Below are 15,378 nucleotides of genomic sequence, written 5' to 3'. Positions count from 1 at the left end.
GAACACTTAGAGGTTTGTCACACTGTTCACACAAAGGGGCATCCTCCCCATGGAGCAGGTAGCCATGAGTCAGATGAGTGTGGCCAATGCGCAAGCGACACAGTACTACTTCATAAAAGCGTTCCTGGTGCCGGGCGCTCGCCCATTCACCCATGTCTGGCTTAATGAGATGCAGCTTGTTGTAGATCTCCTCATTCCACTCAGCTTGCCATTGTGCTCGTATGCGAGACTTTACAAAAGTGTGATAGTCAATGTAAGGGATCTTTTTAATATCTACCTCTCTGCTGACGCATGTGCGGGCAGCATGGTCGGCTGCCTCATTGCCTGGGATACCAACATGGCTGGGAATCCAACAAAAAAGACAATGGTGCAATGCTTTCTGGCTGCCACAATAATTTTCTTCTGAACTTCAACAACAAGGGCGTTCCTTGTAGGCAGCAGTGAAGAGATGGCTCGCAAAGCACTAAGAGAGTCATTGAAAACCACTGCCAGGGGTATCCTGTGACGGGCTATGTGTTCCGTAGCCAACAGGAGGCCATACAGCTCCGCTGTGAGAATGGTAGCAGCAGTATTTATCCGCCTTACAACTTCCACTGAAGAGCCAATGACAGAGCAACCAACAAAGGTCTCAGATTTTGTTCCATCTGTATCGAACTTTGTATAATCGTCATACAATTGAGCAAGTTCATGAAATTCTTGCAGAAGCACAGAACTTGGAGTGCTTCTCTTGTTATACTGTGCAAGAGACAGGTTGCAGTGTATGTCAGGGTGCTCCCAAGGTGCTATGATGCCAGGGAATTCGACTACCTGGGATGCCACATCTAATCCGAAAGACTCGGCCAAGATCTTCAATCGCATACTGAATGGAGGGATCACGATAGGTTTTGCGAGAAAGAGTCGTTCCGAGCGTGTTTCTTGAACGACTTCGCGAGTGGGGTGCTGGAGGACAGATCGGATGCGAAGAGAGTACATCATGCCCAATGTGAATCTGCGTCTTTCGAGGCAACACTCATTAGCCTCTGCATACAAACTGGGCACACGGGACGTACGAAACGCACCCGTAGCCAAACGAAGCCCAAGGTGATGAATGGGATCCAACATCTTGAGCACAGATTGCCTGGCATACCCATAAACAAAGCAGCCATAGTCCAATCGGGAGCGCACCAAAGAGCGATAGATTCGCAGGAGGCACAATCGATCCGAGCCCCAAGACCGGTGAGAGAGAACTTTAAGGGTATTGAGAGACTTGTGAGCTTTCAGTTTCAGGCTTTTTACATGAGCATTAAAATTCAGTTTACTATCAAACGTAAGATCCAAAACTTTGTGCTGAAGTTGGACACTAACATTACTATTGTAGATTGTTAGGGATGGTTCAAGAAGGATTCCACGTTTGCGGGTGAAGCAAACACATGCAGTCTTTTCAGGAGAGAACTTAAACCCTTTACTGTCAGCCCACTCAGTAAGCTTGTTGATGCCTAGCTGAACCCTGCGTTCACAGACTGAGAGGTTACAGGAGGAAACTGAAATTTGTAAATCATCGACGTAAAGTGAGTACTGAACCGACGGAGAGATTACAGAAGCAATGGAGTTCATTTTAACTGTAAACAAGGTGACACTTAGTACGCCCCCCTGCGGCACTCCATTTTCCGGCAGAAATTCGTGGGAAAGTGTGTTTCCCAGCTGTACTCGAAAAGTGCGCCTGTCTAAATAGCTCTGAATTGCACGAAGCATGTGACCACGTAGTCCGAGGTCCAACAGGTCCCTCAAAATGCCAAAGCGCCAAGCCGTGTCATAAGCTTTCTCGAGATCAAAAAACACGGAGAGGCAGTGCTCTCCGTGTGCAAAGGCCTCACGCACAACAGTTTCGAGACGGACCAAGTGGTCGACTGTGGACCTTGATGAACGATAGCCGCACTGAAATTTGTCGAGCACCTTACCATTTTCGAGATAGTACATTAGTCTACGATTAATCATTCGCTCCAGTGTCTTACAGAGGCAGCTGGTAAGAGCAATGGGCCTATAACTGGAAACACAAGAAACATCCTTACCAACCTTCAAAAGTGGAAGGACATGTGCTACCTTCCAAGATGAAGGGAAATAGCCCTCCTGCCATATGCGGTTATAAAGATATAAAATGACATCGAGTGTAGAAGGATGAAGATACTGTAGCATTGAATAATGTAAACCATCTGGTCCAAGAGCTGAGGGCTTCGTGTTATGAAGAACTGCGAGGAGCTCGTGAAAGCTGAATGTAGCATTATATTCCTCCTGTTCACCGCCTGAGATTTTCAAGGGATTGCTCTCGGCCTTCAGCTTGTGTCGAAGGAAAGTAGATGAATAATGATGTGAACTGGATATATATTCAAAATGTTCTCCAAAAATATCAGCTTGTTCCTCGAGTGTGTCTGGGCATGTTCCATTCCTAAAAATGCAGGGGGATTTTAAATGCATGATAGGAACCATTGATCTTGTGTAATCGATCCCAGACTTCCTTAGGTGAGGTACTGCTATTTATAGTGAGCCTTGCCAACTTTCCCGTGCGGCTTTTCTTCGAATGTAGCGTGCACGGGCCTTCATTTTCCGAAAGGATATGAGGTTATCTCTAGTGGGGTATCGTCTCAGAATATCCCAAGTCCGATTTTGTTTCTTGCGTGTCTTTTCACATTCCGAACTCCACCAGGGCTTTGGCCTCCTAGGAAGAAATTGAGATGTCTGCGGGATGGACGGCTTGGCTGCTGTGCACTGCGCTCGGTTAAAAGATGAGTGAGTTCGTCAATTGTAAGACTTTCGAGACGAGAATATGCTAAAAGCGATGCCTGCTTGAAAAGGATCCAATCAGCCTTGTCAAGCTTCCAACGAGGCGAGCGTGTATGAATTAAAAGAGGGGCTACGCTACAGGTTAAAAGAGTAGGAAAATGATCGCTTCCACGTGGATTGGAATCAACACTCCAGGAAAAATCTGGAAGTAAACTAGCAGAACCAATTGAAAGGTCGATGGAAGTTGATGACAAAGATGATGGACTAAAATAGGTTGGCTGGCCCGTATTAAAAAGACAAAGACTTCGTGTGGTTAAAACTGACACAACAATTTTTCCTCTAACATCCTGACGTGTGCTCCCCCATAAAGGGTTGTGACAATTAAAATCGCCCATCAAAAGGAAAGGCTCAGGAAGCTGGTCTAACAGCGAGTTAAAATCTAAACATTTCAAAGTAAAGGAGGGTGGCAGATATAAAGAGCATACTGTAAGAGCCTTATGGTGCAAGAACCGAACAGCCACTGCTTCAAGTGGTGTGGACAGTGGAACCTCTGTGCAGGGAACTTCTCTCGGGAGAACCACCGCAACTCCCCCAGAGGAACTGACAGAGCTCGGACGATCCCTCCGGAAAACCTGGTAACGTCTGAGGAAATTGGTATGGCTGGGACTTAAATGAGTCTTTTGCAAGCACAGCGCTCGTGGCTTGTACTCCTCCAGAAGATGCTCTACATCATCCAGGTTTCTTAGAAGGCCACGACAATTCCACTGTATGAGTACTGAAGCCATTTTAGGCACAAAAAGTGGAGCACGTGGAAAAGCGAGTCAGTTGCCTCACTTCGGAGGAGTTACGAGTTTTTTCGATTTTTGTTTCTTCGTAGTCTGCCTCTCCATCTCATCCTGGTGAGAACCCGGAGTCGATGGGGGGGGGGGGGGGAGCTGACAAGGCAGCGCCAGTGTTCTCCTGAGCCCCGCAGGCAGACCTGCCTGCTAGCCCGGGAGGGTCTGTGCCGCGGGGCCCCAATCCGCGGCCACGACCAGAACTAGGTGGAAGGGTGGTAGATGTACTGGGGAAGGGTTCCACCCCATCCATCTGTTCCACCTCTTTTCCCGACGAGGAACCTGCGTGCGAGCCACGCAGCTCCTTGGTTGCTGGCTGCCTCTCCAGGGACTGAGGCCGAGGTCCTCGCTTCTTCTACTTAAGAGAGCGGCCAGTGTTGACAGGTGCAGACGGTGCTGGCCTATCCTGAGCAGAGGAAGCAGCTAAGGCGCCCTCCCTATGAGAAGGGGGAGCCCGCTGACCCTGCTCCATAGTCTTGAAGGGGAGGGCGGGCACGGCTATTGCTGGCCCGTCCTTGCCCAGGGGAGCAGCATGCCACTCCTGTTGATGGGATGGGGCCCTTAGGTCAGCCGCCAAGATCTCAGGAGAGACCTGAGTGCCCCTAGTCTCCGAGCGTGGTGCAGGACCCCTGCGCACCACCTCGGCGTAACCTCCCTTTGAGAGGAACGACAGCTTTTTCTTAGCTTCCAGGTAGGGGATATTCTCCTTTGCCTTTAAGGAAAGAATTTCTTTTTCTTGACGCCAAAGGGGACAGGTGCGGGAGTAAGCTGGGTGGGGCCTACTGCAGTTACTACAGCGGGCCGCCGCCTCGCAGATGTCAGCAACATGTTCCAGGCTTCCACATTTCGCACAAGCTTCTTTTCCTCGGCAACTGCGTGACCCATGCCCAAAGCGCTGGCAGCGGAAGCACCGTTGCGGGTTGGGAACATAGTGACGGATGCGACACTGGAGATAACCCGCCTTCACAGTTTCAGGGAGGGCGTGTCTCGCAAAGGTCAAGATCACATGCTTTGATGGAGCTCCCTTGCCATCCTTCCGGAACATAATACGTTTGACAGCGACAACACCAGCATCTTTTAGTCCTTCCAGAATTTCTTCCTCGCTAGCATCGAGGAAGTCTTCTTCAGAGAGGACTTCACGGATCGTGTTGAGCGTCCGGTGAGGACTCGCGGACACTTCGACGTCCACTATGCTGGTCATCTTGGAGAGTGCCTCACTTTGAACTTTTGTATTTACTTCAAAGGGAAGGTCGCCGGAGTGGAGTTTTTTCGCTTTGTATGGGAACCCGATGAGGTTTTCTAGCACCTTGGCTACCACAAAGGAGGACATTTTCGTAACTGGTTTGTCTTCGAGGCTCGAGTGAATGACAAAAAACTTTGGAGATGTTCCCATTTCAGGGGCTTTTTCAGTGACATGGGGCTCAGGGCGAGGCCTCTTGGAAGCCTGCCTTGAACCGGGTTTAGAGAGGAGGGGCGCCATATGAAGGGCAAAAAACTTCGGCATCTGTAGCGCACCACCCACCACGGAGTCCAACGAGGGGATAGGTAACATCTCATAACAGGTATGGCTTGTCTGAGTACGTTACTCTACCAGTGCTACTAGGATGCTATAACCAAGTGTGGGTAAAGAGAGAGTTCTGTCGCCACCCAAGGTTAGCCCTTGCCGCCAAAGGAGTTGAAAAAGGAAAGAAGAGAAATGAGAAGAGTGAAAAGAAGAAGAAGACAAGAGTGAAAGAAGGGAGGGGATAGTAGAAGTGGCGACTGACTGAATCATCTTGGTCGGGCCAAGCCAGGACACCCGTCTACGGGAAGGGGGGAGGCCGAAGTGGTGTATTGCCTCGCCCAGGGGGCCCCGAAGGGTCCAAACCTACCCCGGGCTCGGCTCAACCACCAGGATGCCCTTTTCCCCGGACACGGGAAAGCCACGCACAGCCAGACGTGGGCGGGCGAGCCCGCATGGCTCGGGGTCCGCGGAGACGCCACTCTCCAAACACCTGTTTTCACAGGTGCCCTCTGCGGGGCTTCTAGGAGGAGTTGCCCTTCTCCAGTGGTCGGCGGGAAAGAGTGGTGTGTGGATGCCGTGGAGGCCCGTATAGCCATTTTCTCTCCGCTTGTGGGCGGTTTGCTTGTTACCGCCGCCGCCGCGGTTGTCTGGAGCGAACCGGTTTTCTCCAGGAAGGTGAGCATGGCTTTGAGGGCCCGGCTTTTAGTCTGCTTTGATCCGTGCAGTTTCTTCCTTGGTTTTGCAGGTGAGCCCCGTGTCGGCGTTGGCCGCCTTCAGCACCACTCGAGCGCCATCGTGTTCGGAGCATTCAAGGAGATGGTGGCCGGTGTCGGCCTACTCGCCACAAGCCTGGCAGTCGGGTTCAGCGTCCCAGCGCATATAGTGCCTGCGCACCGGGATCATGGCACTTAAAGTCATGAGGAGGTGGATTACGGCCGCTGTCCGGGCCTGTTCCTAGTGCCTCTTCGTCCGTCCAACTTCAGAAGCATCCAGCGAGCGAAAAAGACGCCGAAGACATCGCCGCGACGGCATCAGGGACGACATCGTGGCTGTGCTCAGGATTTCTCAACGGTGGCGGGTGCTGCTTGCGAGTTCGTGGTTTTCGCTAAACGTGCTTACTGAAAGTGTATATGTGTCCATGAGGTGCACCTGCTCGGTTTTATTAGCTGAACAACCGTATATCAGGAATTTACCCAGCGGCATTATGAGCACTTTGAAATATTTGTTTGTGCGATAAAGAAGTCAATTGTTTCTATTTGATCTGAACGCTTTCTTCTACAGCTGCTTGCGCCCGATGTTTAAGCAAACGTTGGTTTTTATCGTCTTTTTGAGTTACAATATGCATGTAAAACTAAATGTCTGAAATAAATTTCCAATAACGTTTTGAACTGCATTTTTGTCTACGGTTCACAGTAATTGGGGTGTCTAAAGGGTTCATGTGCTAAGGCAGTGTTTCTCAAAGGGGGTCCGCGAAGGCATTCTAGGGGCCCATCAAGCCGAGCCTCATCAGTCGACCCCGGCAATAAAAAGGTGTATTTTCTCGGATTGAGAAGAAATGTTCCAATTTTCGTGTAAATTTTCTCGTGTATATGTTTATAAGAGAAGTCTACTTCACACTAGCACTTAGTTATATCCATTTATTAAATCACTATAATAGTTAACCTGTACTTTTCCTTTTTTCACTACCAACGGGTTCCTCAACATTCACGCTGATCCACAAGGGGTCCGCGGAACATCAGTGGTTGAGAACCACTGGGCTAAGGGGTTTGGGCTGAAGGGTCTGACGGGATGATGACGGGTTGAAGGGTTGTGGAGCTGAAGAGTTTTTCAGTGGGGTGTCCCTGGAGGATTTTTCTGTAGGGCATTCGTGAAGGGTTTTTAAGTCCTGTGAGGTCCCGTAATTCTTCAAGGCTGATGGGCCCTTGAGACCTATTTTACATAGGGGAGGTTTGACTTGTAATTGTGCAATGTGACGTCTAGATTTGGAGTTTTCTGTCACTTCATCGTAAGTATGCCGTCAAGTTTTATTGGCCTGTCACGATAATTACTGTAGGTGTGATTAGTACTGATGCGGTGTATTGTTGCGTATCCTGGCTGCGAATACCTCGATAAGTACTTTTTTGCTACAAAGAACTCGTTCGTTTCTATTTAGTCTGATCTCTTTTGTCTACAGCTGCTTGCGCCTGGGTTTGAGCACGCGTTGTTTCTTATCGTCGTTTTGAGTTACAACATGCATGTAAAACTCAATGTCTAAAAAAAACTTCCAATAACGTTTTGAACTGCATTTTTTGTCTATGCATGTTCACACCCATTTAAGTTTCGAAAAGTTTGAAGGGCTGAGGGGGTCTAAGGGCTGAAGGGGTTTGAAGGATTGAAGGGATTTGTAGGGCTACATGTTTGATGAGTTGAAGGGGTTTAAAGGGCTCAGAGGGTCCCATAACACATCAGGGCTGAAGTGTTACTTTCGATGGGGCACTGACTATAAAAGGTAAGTGGGGTTTTCTTTGCCCTATTGAAAAACCTGTGTTTTTGTTGTCTGTGATAGGGATGCATTAGCTGTTTAATAAGTCACATCGCAACGTTATTAAGTTCTCTTGAAAGTTGTGGCCGTCAAGCTCAACATCAGCTTGCCGTACGTCGAACCGAAGCTTTGGGGTGTACTATATGCGACAAAGGGTGCAAGACTGTACCTCTTTTTGTTTGTGTAGTTATGATTTATGCCTTCTATATGCTTTGGATACCTACGCATTGCATACTACTGGCTATGTATCCTTTATGTTACCTTGGGCTGTGTGTATTGACTTTTCGTCACAGACGAGCGTTACACTTTTCGGACAAAATCCAGCCCATGAACGCATTATACATTTTAAAATAAAAATACGCAAACATAATGCACGCACTAATTTTACCGTTTTCGTTAGCGCACGTTACGCAAGAAAGTATTAGAATTTTGTTTCTCCGCCCCAACGCGAAAGCCTAAGCTTCTTGCGCATGCAACTTCACAAAGATACGGTAACAAATTTTACTTCACATACGTAAAAAACAAACAAACAAGGTGTTTGGTTCAGAGTAACATTTTAGATTTGTTTAACTATGATATTGCGACGGCAGCGGTTGACAGGTCGTGTCCGTTTGCGTCGCCTCGGCAAGAGACGTCTCGTGTACTGGCCTTCGAACACCGTACCTTCGCCGAGAAATATTGGAGCGTCGCAAGCAGTAAGTCGCAGCAAGATGCTGGCAATAGTCGCCCACCTTACTGGGTCTTTCCAACCGTTTGTGACGTGCACCTCCGGTGGGAATGAAATGCTGTTCTGTTTTGTAAATCGCAGTCGCCAGGATGCCACCGACATCACGGTCACAACGCCGCCAAAAGCGGCCGAAGCTGCGGTCCTGGGAGCCGCCATATTTTAACTATGCTCGTCTTGGCTTTAGACATCCCATCCCGAATCGTCTTTGGAGGAGCGAAAAAACTCTGCGAGTACGCACGCGATTTCCGCAAATAAGCCTGCGCTAAAATAGCGCACGGAAAGCGCAAACTGCAGTCGGCGTTCAGCTTATGCACAGTGGCGAGCAGGCTAGTATTTGCGTACTGAAAACATTTGCGTACGCTATTCTAAAACACACCATTCTGTGTTAAAAGTAGAGATTAAAGACTGCGTGGCGGAGAGGTTAGTGGAGAAAGTGCGAAAGCTTGTGCCCCCAAAGTACGGCGGAGATTACAAGCGATGTCCTCAATCGTGGAACGCCAGGAGCACAACGCCACGGCTCTCGGTATTTTGCTTTGTGCGTGATTTTTATAGCGAATCCAATCGCGTCCAGCATGTGCATCCCGACAGCCTGTCTGGTGGCATTTGTGCGTTTCTTGAGCTTTCGGTTCCGCCTTGACTTCCAATTAAACCAAGTGTAGTATACGCCACCTTTAGTATCCTGGGACAATGTACCACGTGACGACTGCGAGAAAGCAAGAAATAATTAAAAAAAGGTGTGCGCGCCTCAGGGGAAGGGAGACGTCGCTACCTTTTTTGCAGGGCGGTAGTCCCTGCCTTTATTTCTACCAATGCACAAAAAAAAAAAACGAAAAAGAACGATGGATGGCGGGCCAGAATAAACGCAGAAAGGCATTTCCATGAAACCTTGCACATTCAACAAGTGGAAAGTCAGTCACCTGATTTCCGGAAAAAGCCCCGTGCGGATAACAAAACAAAAGGAAATTATAAATTGCAAACGACCACACAAAGAGTTCGGTAATAGATTGCTGCAGCTGTTTTCTTGCCGACAGATCTGCTTTTGAGATTCGCTTATAGTTGACGTGCTTTAGCATATTTGCTTTATGAGCTTTACTTTTAGCAGAATAATTGTAGATTGGTGGCTACGGCTGCGGCGGCTGCGGTTTCAGAGCTACTGCTGTGTGGGTGGTGGCGGGAAGGGGGGCATTGGGAGGGGGGGGGGGGGGTGAGGCTTGAGAAAGAGGGAGCAATAGCGCGCCTTGCCATAGATGGAGTGACTGTGAGAAGGGCGACGGCGATGGGGAGAGAGCGACAGTGCGTCGGCGATGGGACTGCGCGCCTTAAGATCACGTGGGTTTCTTGCGTATGAACGCCACCGGCTTTCACCGGAAAGTTGCATTAGCCGCTCCCGCTAAAGAGAAACCTCTAAGCTCTGAACAAGCAATGGAGAATATACTTTATTTCTAAAGTTCTTAAATATTAAGAGCTGACCCACCACGGAAGCATGTGGTAGAGAGCAGGTGCAGGAAACAAGTCAATTTCGAAGTTACTTACCAAAGTTCCAGTCGTGCCGCATACACCATCCGGCAAACGGACAAAACGGTTATCCTCCGTGCAATCTAAAGTGCATAAGCCAGCATTGAATTGACCATAGGTCTGGAAAACAAATAATACGTCCTAAACTAATTCGATAACACTAAAACTAAAAAATCACACAATTAAAATCAGTAGAACGTTTTCTATGTCCTGATTTCATCAACTAGTTCAACAATTTAACATAAGTTTATATTTCCCCGCAATCACGAATCGCCGTAAGCGCCATATTGTACCCATTGGCAGCTCGCCTGCGGGTAAGGGGATACTTGGTGGCAGGTGTTAAGGAATATATTTGAAATAATACATATATCTAAATATGCCGATTCGTGTCGCAATAATCGAAACAAAGAAGTAACATGTTCCACAAACTCTTCCTTGTATTGCGATTGTCAGCTGCATTGCACCGCGCTACTGTTGAATTTCGGAGCTATTTATGCTTGTTGAAATCATCACGAATGAGAACAATTTTAATTTATTCAACAAAGCCGTTAATCAAGAATTACCCCACTTGACTAATAATAACGGCATAGCTTGATTTAGATTCACAACCTCCACCTTAAACATAATAACGGCGTCTTAAATTTGCTCTAAAATATAATTGAGCCTAGTCTTTCAGATTTTGGTAGGGTTGCCTTGCTGCATGCCCTTCTGGGAGGAACAACGCGAAGCCGGAGTTTCCATAACAAGAAGCAACATTTCTTAGAGCAAGAGGAATGGGTTGTTAGTTTTTAAAGTATAACATGGCCGTAGCGTTCGACCGACACGTCTCCGTACCCTCGGTTCGTCTTCCCTCGTTCTGTGGGCGTGTCCTCCTTTTATAGGCTCCCGCGCCTATTCGTAATGCGCTGCTGTGCGCTTCGGACTGTGTCCTTTTTGGGCGGTCGGTAGTGGCCCCTGGGCGTAGTGGCAGACCCTCGCTCCCCCAAGATGCACCACTTACCAAAGTAATCAAAATTTATTATGCCGCCAGTCATTAGGCGAATAACTTTATTACTTGTTGCTAAAATTGTATGATATAGGTGTTGTATTTAATAAAATAAGAAGTTTAGTTAATTATGTGAAGTGAATGACGCTAATTTCTTTGTTTAAATACGCCCCAAGCTGTCGAGTAACCACCCAGAGAAAGTATTTTTAACATGAAACGATCTTTGGCCAGGTGTTGGGCGTATCTTGAGGCCCAGATAAAAGCGGGGCTGTGAGACTCGACACTGGTGGGTTCTAAGTGTGTGTGTGTGTGGGGGGGGGGGGGGGGGGGGGGTGGATGGTGAGATGCCATTGCAGTAGAAAAGTGTTTGCGGCAGTCGTTAATCAAACCCAGCCCAGTCAGACTATGAATCGAGTGTTTTCCAGCATGTTACAACGCAGTTTTTTGAATGCGGAAGCGTTAAATGTCCCATAAAGCGAACCGGCGTTATCAGCTTTTGAAGCCGCGCCATACGGCACCTTAATTATCCTGTCCCATGGAGCGAAGCCTATAGTCTGTAGCAGCCACACCATTGGCTGGCGTGCGGCCTAGTTTCAAGGAACACCACCCCAGAGGAGCCCTCTCCATGGCACAGCGGCCCGGCCGCCGGTAAGAGCGAACGGCAGGCCTCAGAGCGAGCAGAGCCCGCCCGGACACACTCCGGAGAGGTCGCACGGCCGAGCTCAGCGCGACGCGCAGCTTGTAGGCATACGCTACGTATACGAATCTTTCGCATTCCGACAGGTTAGCAGTCTTAAATGTCTTCGTTGTTTTTGTTTGGTTTTTTTAATTTCGCACAGAAAAAAAAACACATAAAACAGGCTCAAGAAACTGGGTCTAAAACACTACTTGCCCTCGCTGGGGGCCGTAACGATCCTTAAAACTCCTTCATGCCTATAAAATCATTTACCAGGTCAACCAACTCTGGTGGGGTCTCAGTCCTTTCTAAAACGCTCATAACCTGCAAAACAACTCCAATAAAAAATAAACGCGCTGACTTTGGGTGGACTTCAGCATGCCGCACCGCGGTACGGGATCTCGACAGACTAAACAATCCAAGGGCCATAAACAGATCATGTCACAACACATTGCCATGAGTTGAGGTGCTATTTGACCGGAAAGCCCTGAGAAGCATCAGCTCTGCGTCCGGCAGATAGCAACTTGACACCATGTCCAGGGCTGTCCAAACAGGACCCTTCAAAAATCGGGAGGCGGCAAAACTTCGTCATATTAAATGGAAGTTGAAGTCCGGCAGTCGGATTTCTGTTTGGACACTACCAGGCAAACATCATCACTATCCTCCTCGTCTCCTTCGCTTTTGGGTGACATCGGCACTCGTCAGACTTGACATCACACGCCACCTACCAATGGTGTGCCTGTTGCCTGTTTATCTGTTCTGCCGCACCCTCGTATCCTTCCCTTTCCCGTTTTCGGCACTTGAAGAGCAGCGGAGGCGTTGAGCGATTGACCGACGGCCAACAGATCGCGTGAGTGGCCGTAAGGACCCACGTGAAGAACATACTCAAGGCCCCTGTAAAGGACACAAGCAGACTTGGACGGGGAGAATCATAAGCCCCGTCAAAAAGAACGGATGGGAGCGAACCACCGCACGGCATATGACGGAGTTGTCTCGCATCACGATTTCTGGAGCATCCTGTTTAGACACTTCACACGTTTTAACGTGAAACGTTCTTTGGCTAGTTCTTCGTCATTTCGTGAAGCCCAGATAAAAGCGTGGCCGCGAGGCCCGACATTGATTGGCTGACGGGTGGGAGAGGAGGAGTGAGGAGCTTGACGCTGATTGGTTAACGGAGAGAGAATATGATCAGAAGGGTACGCAAGGAAGATTAATGTTATATTCCTAACGAGCGTGTTGGTACGATGTACTAGATAACAGAAAGTATAAAACAGAGAGAGGACGAAACAGAATGTACTCGTCTGTGTTTCGTCCTCTCTCTGTTTTATACTTTCTGTTATCTAGTAAGATTAATGTGGCGAGAAGAAGCTCGACCACCGGTGCGCATACAGTGAGGGAGAGGAGTTCGAGAGTATGGAAGGCTCTGACAGATCGCCAGGTTTATCAGCACAATTAGCGGTAGAATCGTTTCATTCTTAGAACTATCATATGTACACATGGTACGCGTTAAACTATCTGATGAAGAGCGCCGTGAACGTAGTCGTCTGGCGTCTGGAAACTCAGAGTATCGCTAAACGTTTGTGATGCCAGAGCGTTTACGTATGCAACACAATTGTTTAGCGATTTGCCGACATTTCCTTAGGTGAAGGGGGCGGAGAGGGCGGCAAAGCATTCTCTCGTGTGTTAAACCTAGTGTTTGTGAGGGGATTAGTGGTCCTCCTACCTCATCTACGAGACAACCTGCGAGTACACCAAGAAACCAAAGGCAGCACGGGAAGCGCCTCTCCTACGTGTACTTGGACCACAGGCACGTCGGATATACCAGACGTTTCCAACGCCTCCAGCCTTACCCGCAGAAACCGCGCGCGCAGCCTCCTTCAACGAGGTCGAATATATCTTAGAGCAGTTTGACGCGTTCTACCAACCTTACAAGAACGTAACCCAAGCAAGTGCCATCTTTAACTTGATGACACAGAAGCCAGGCCAGTCCATTGATGATTTCGTGATTAAGCTCCGGCTTCATGCTCAACGTTGCGACTTCAGAAGCACGGGAGATCGGCTCGTTGGTGACAGAATTATCGTTGGCATCCAAGACTCGGCACTTCGCGAATGGCTTTTCCGCTAGCAGAACTTTACTCACAAAAGCATAATATCAACCTGCAAAGCCGCAGATGTCAAGGATCTCCAGGCAGCTGCACCTAGGTCAGTGGTGGACGAGATGCATCGAAACAATTGGCGAGATGCCAATTTTCTCCGCAAACAACGGCGCGGGTACAATTACCCGACACAACCGCCGCAACAGCAACAAAGTCCGCCAGAACCACAACAGCATCCACCGCAGCCGCCTACAGCCCGGCCATGTTCGAGGTGTGTTACGGTGCATGCCCCTAAAAATATCCCTGCCTATGGGAGCAGCTGCTTTCGGTGCGGGACATTTGGACACTTTGCATCTGTAAGTCGACAAAATAGATCTGGCCCAGCGAACCACATATCCAGTTTTGACAACGACGGCTTTTTTATGGGACATCTGACGGTGAACAACGTTCAGACAACCTCTTGGACGGCCACAGTTGATGTTCCCAACAACAAGGTCACCTTCAAACTGGACACAGGGGCTGACGTAAACTTCCTTCCCAGGCATGTTCTTCGAAAATAGAATCGACTACCAAAGGTAGAACCCACACGCGTCAGGGTCCCCACCTACACTGGTGATCATCTTCCAATCAGTAGCGACTGCATCCTACAAGCAAACACAAGAGACCTTTGTCGCAACTCGAGATACCTGGGTGTGTACCTTAATGTTATCCCGATTCCTGGTGCTGAGGCATGCCGGGATCTTCAGCTGATACAGCGGCTTCGGCACCTGGACTCGTCGAGCGCCTCAACCGCCGCTGGAGCACCTACTGCCGAGTATACGGCCACTATTGACGTCATCAAGAACTTTTTGGTTGTGTTTACTGGAATTGGTCAGCTCTCGGGAACTGTGGCAATCACGCTTCAAGACGGAACAGCACCTCCTATCGCTGCTCCCCGCAAAATTCCACTAGCTATTAAAGAGAAAGTTAAGGCGGAGCTTGACAAGATGGACCATGATAACATCAACAGAAAGGTCACCGCTCTAACAAATCGGGTGAACCCATTAGTAGTGGTAGCGACGAAAGATGACAGCCTACGGATCTGCCTTGACCCTAGACAGCTGAATAACGAAATCAAATGTCAGCATTATAGCATTCCGACGCAGGAGAAACTCTTCGCTCACTCAAGTGGATACACTGTGTTCACTCTCCTTGATGCGAAATTAGCTTTCTGGCAGGTGGCACTGCCTGAGGAGAGTTCGCACATTTGCACTTTTGCAACTCCTTTGGGCCGGTATCGCTTCTTGCGGCTCCCATTCGGACTCAAAAATGCACCTGAACTCCTACAACGTGCCATGGATGACATTTTTGCCAGCATCAGTTGTGTTTACCCCTACTTTGACAACATTCTCATCGCATCAAAGACAATAAACGAGCACATTAGGCAGCTACATCTAGTTCTGCCGACTGCACGCAAGTACAGCCTCAAACTCAATGTGAAGAAAATGCAAGTAGCAGAGTCCACCATCTCCAATATGAGACATCAGGTAACGGCAGACGGAATTCAAGCTGACGCTGCGAAAATAGAGGCTATTATTGGTATGCCAGTGCCCGAAAATAAGGTAGAGCTGCTCAGATTCCTGGGTATGGTCACTTATCGTACAAAATTCATGCCAAATGCCTCGTGAAATGGCACGTCTGAGACAGCTACTAAAGACCGACGTCCTATGGCACTGGGATGAGAATCTGACGTTAGAGTTCATCAAAATCAAGCGTATGATC

The 15,378-nt window shown here is 48.6% G+C and overlaps 1 protein-coding gene across 1 annotated transcript in view; it reads right to left on the bottom strand.

Moving 5' to 3' along the window:
- The window catches only part of LOC120847926, an 81,388-nt gene that overhangs the window by 54,278 nt on the left and 11,732 nt on the right, over window positions 1–15,378 (bottom strand). The window contains exon 3 of the mRNA XM_040219860.1: window positions 9,879–9,980. Within this exon, the coding sequence (XP_040075794.1) occupies window positions 9,879–9,980 (102 nt within the window). The remainder of the gene's footprint in view (window positions 1–9,878; window positions 9,981–15,378) is intronic.

The sequence above is a fragment of the Ixodes scapularis genome, unplaced genomic scaffold, assembly GCF_016920785.2.
Source record: "Ixodes scapularis isolate PalLabHiFi unplaced genomic scaffold, ASM1692078v2 PGA_scaffold2__306_contigs__length_199485367, whole genome shotgun sequence".
Lineage (NCBI taxonomy): Eukaryota > Metazoa > Arthropoda > Arachnida > Ixodida > Ixodidae > Ixodes > Ixodes scapularis.
This window is presented reverse-complemented; position numbering and strand designations above follow the sequence as displayed.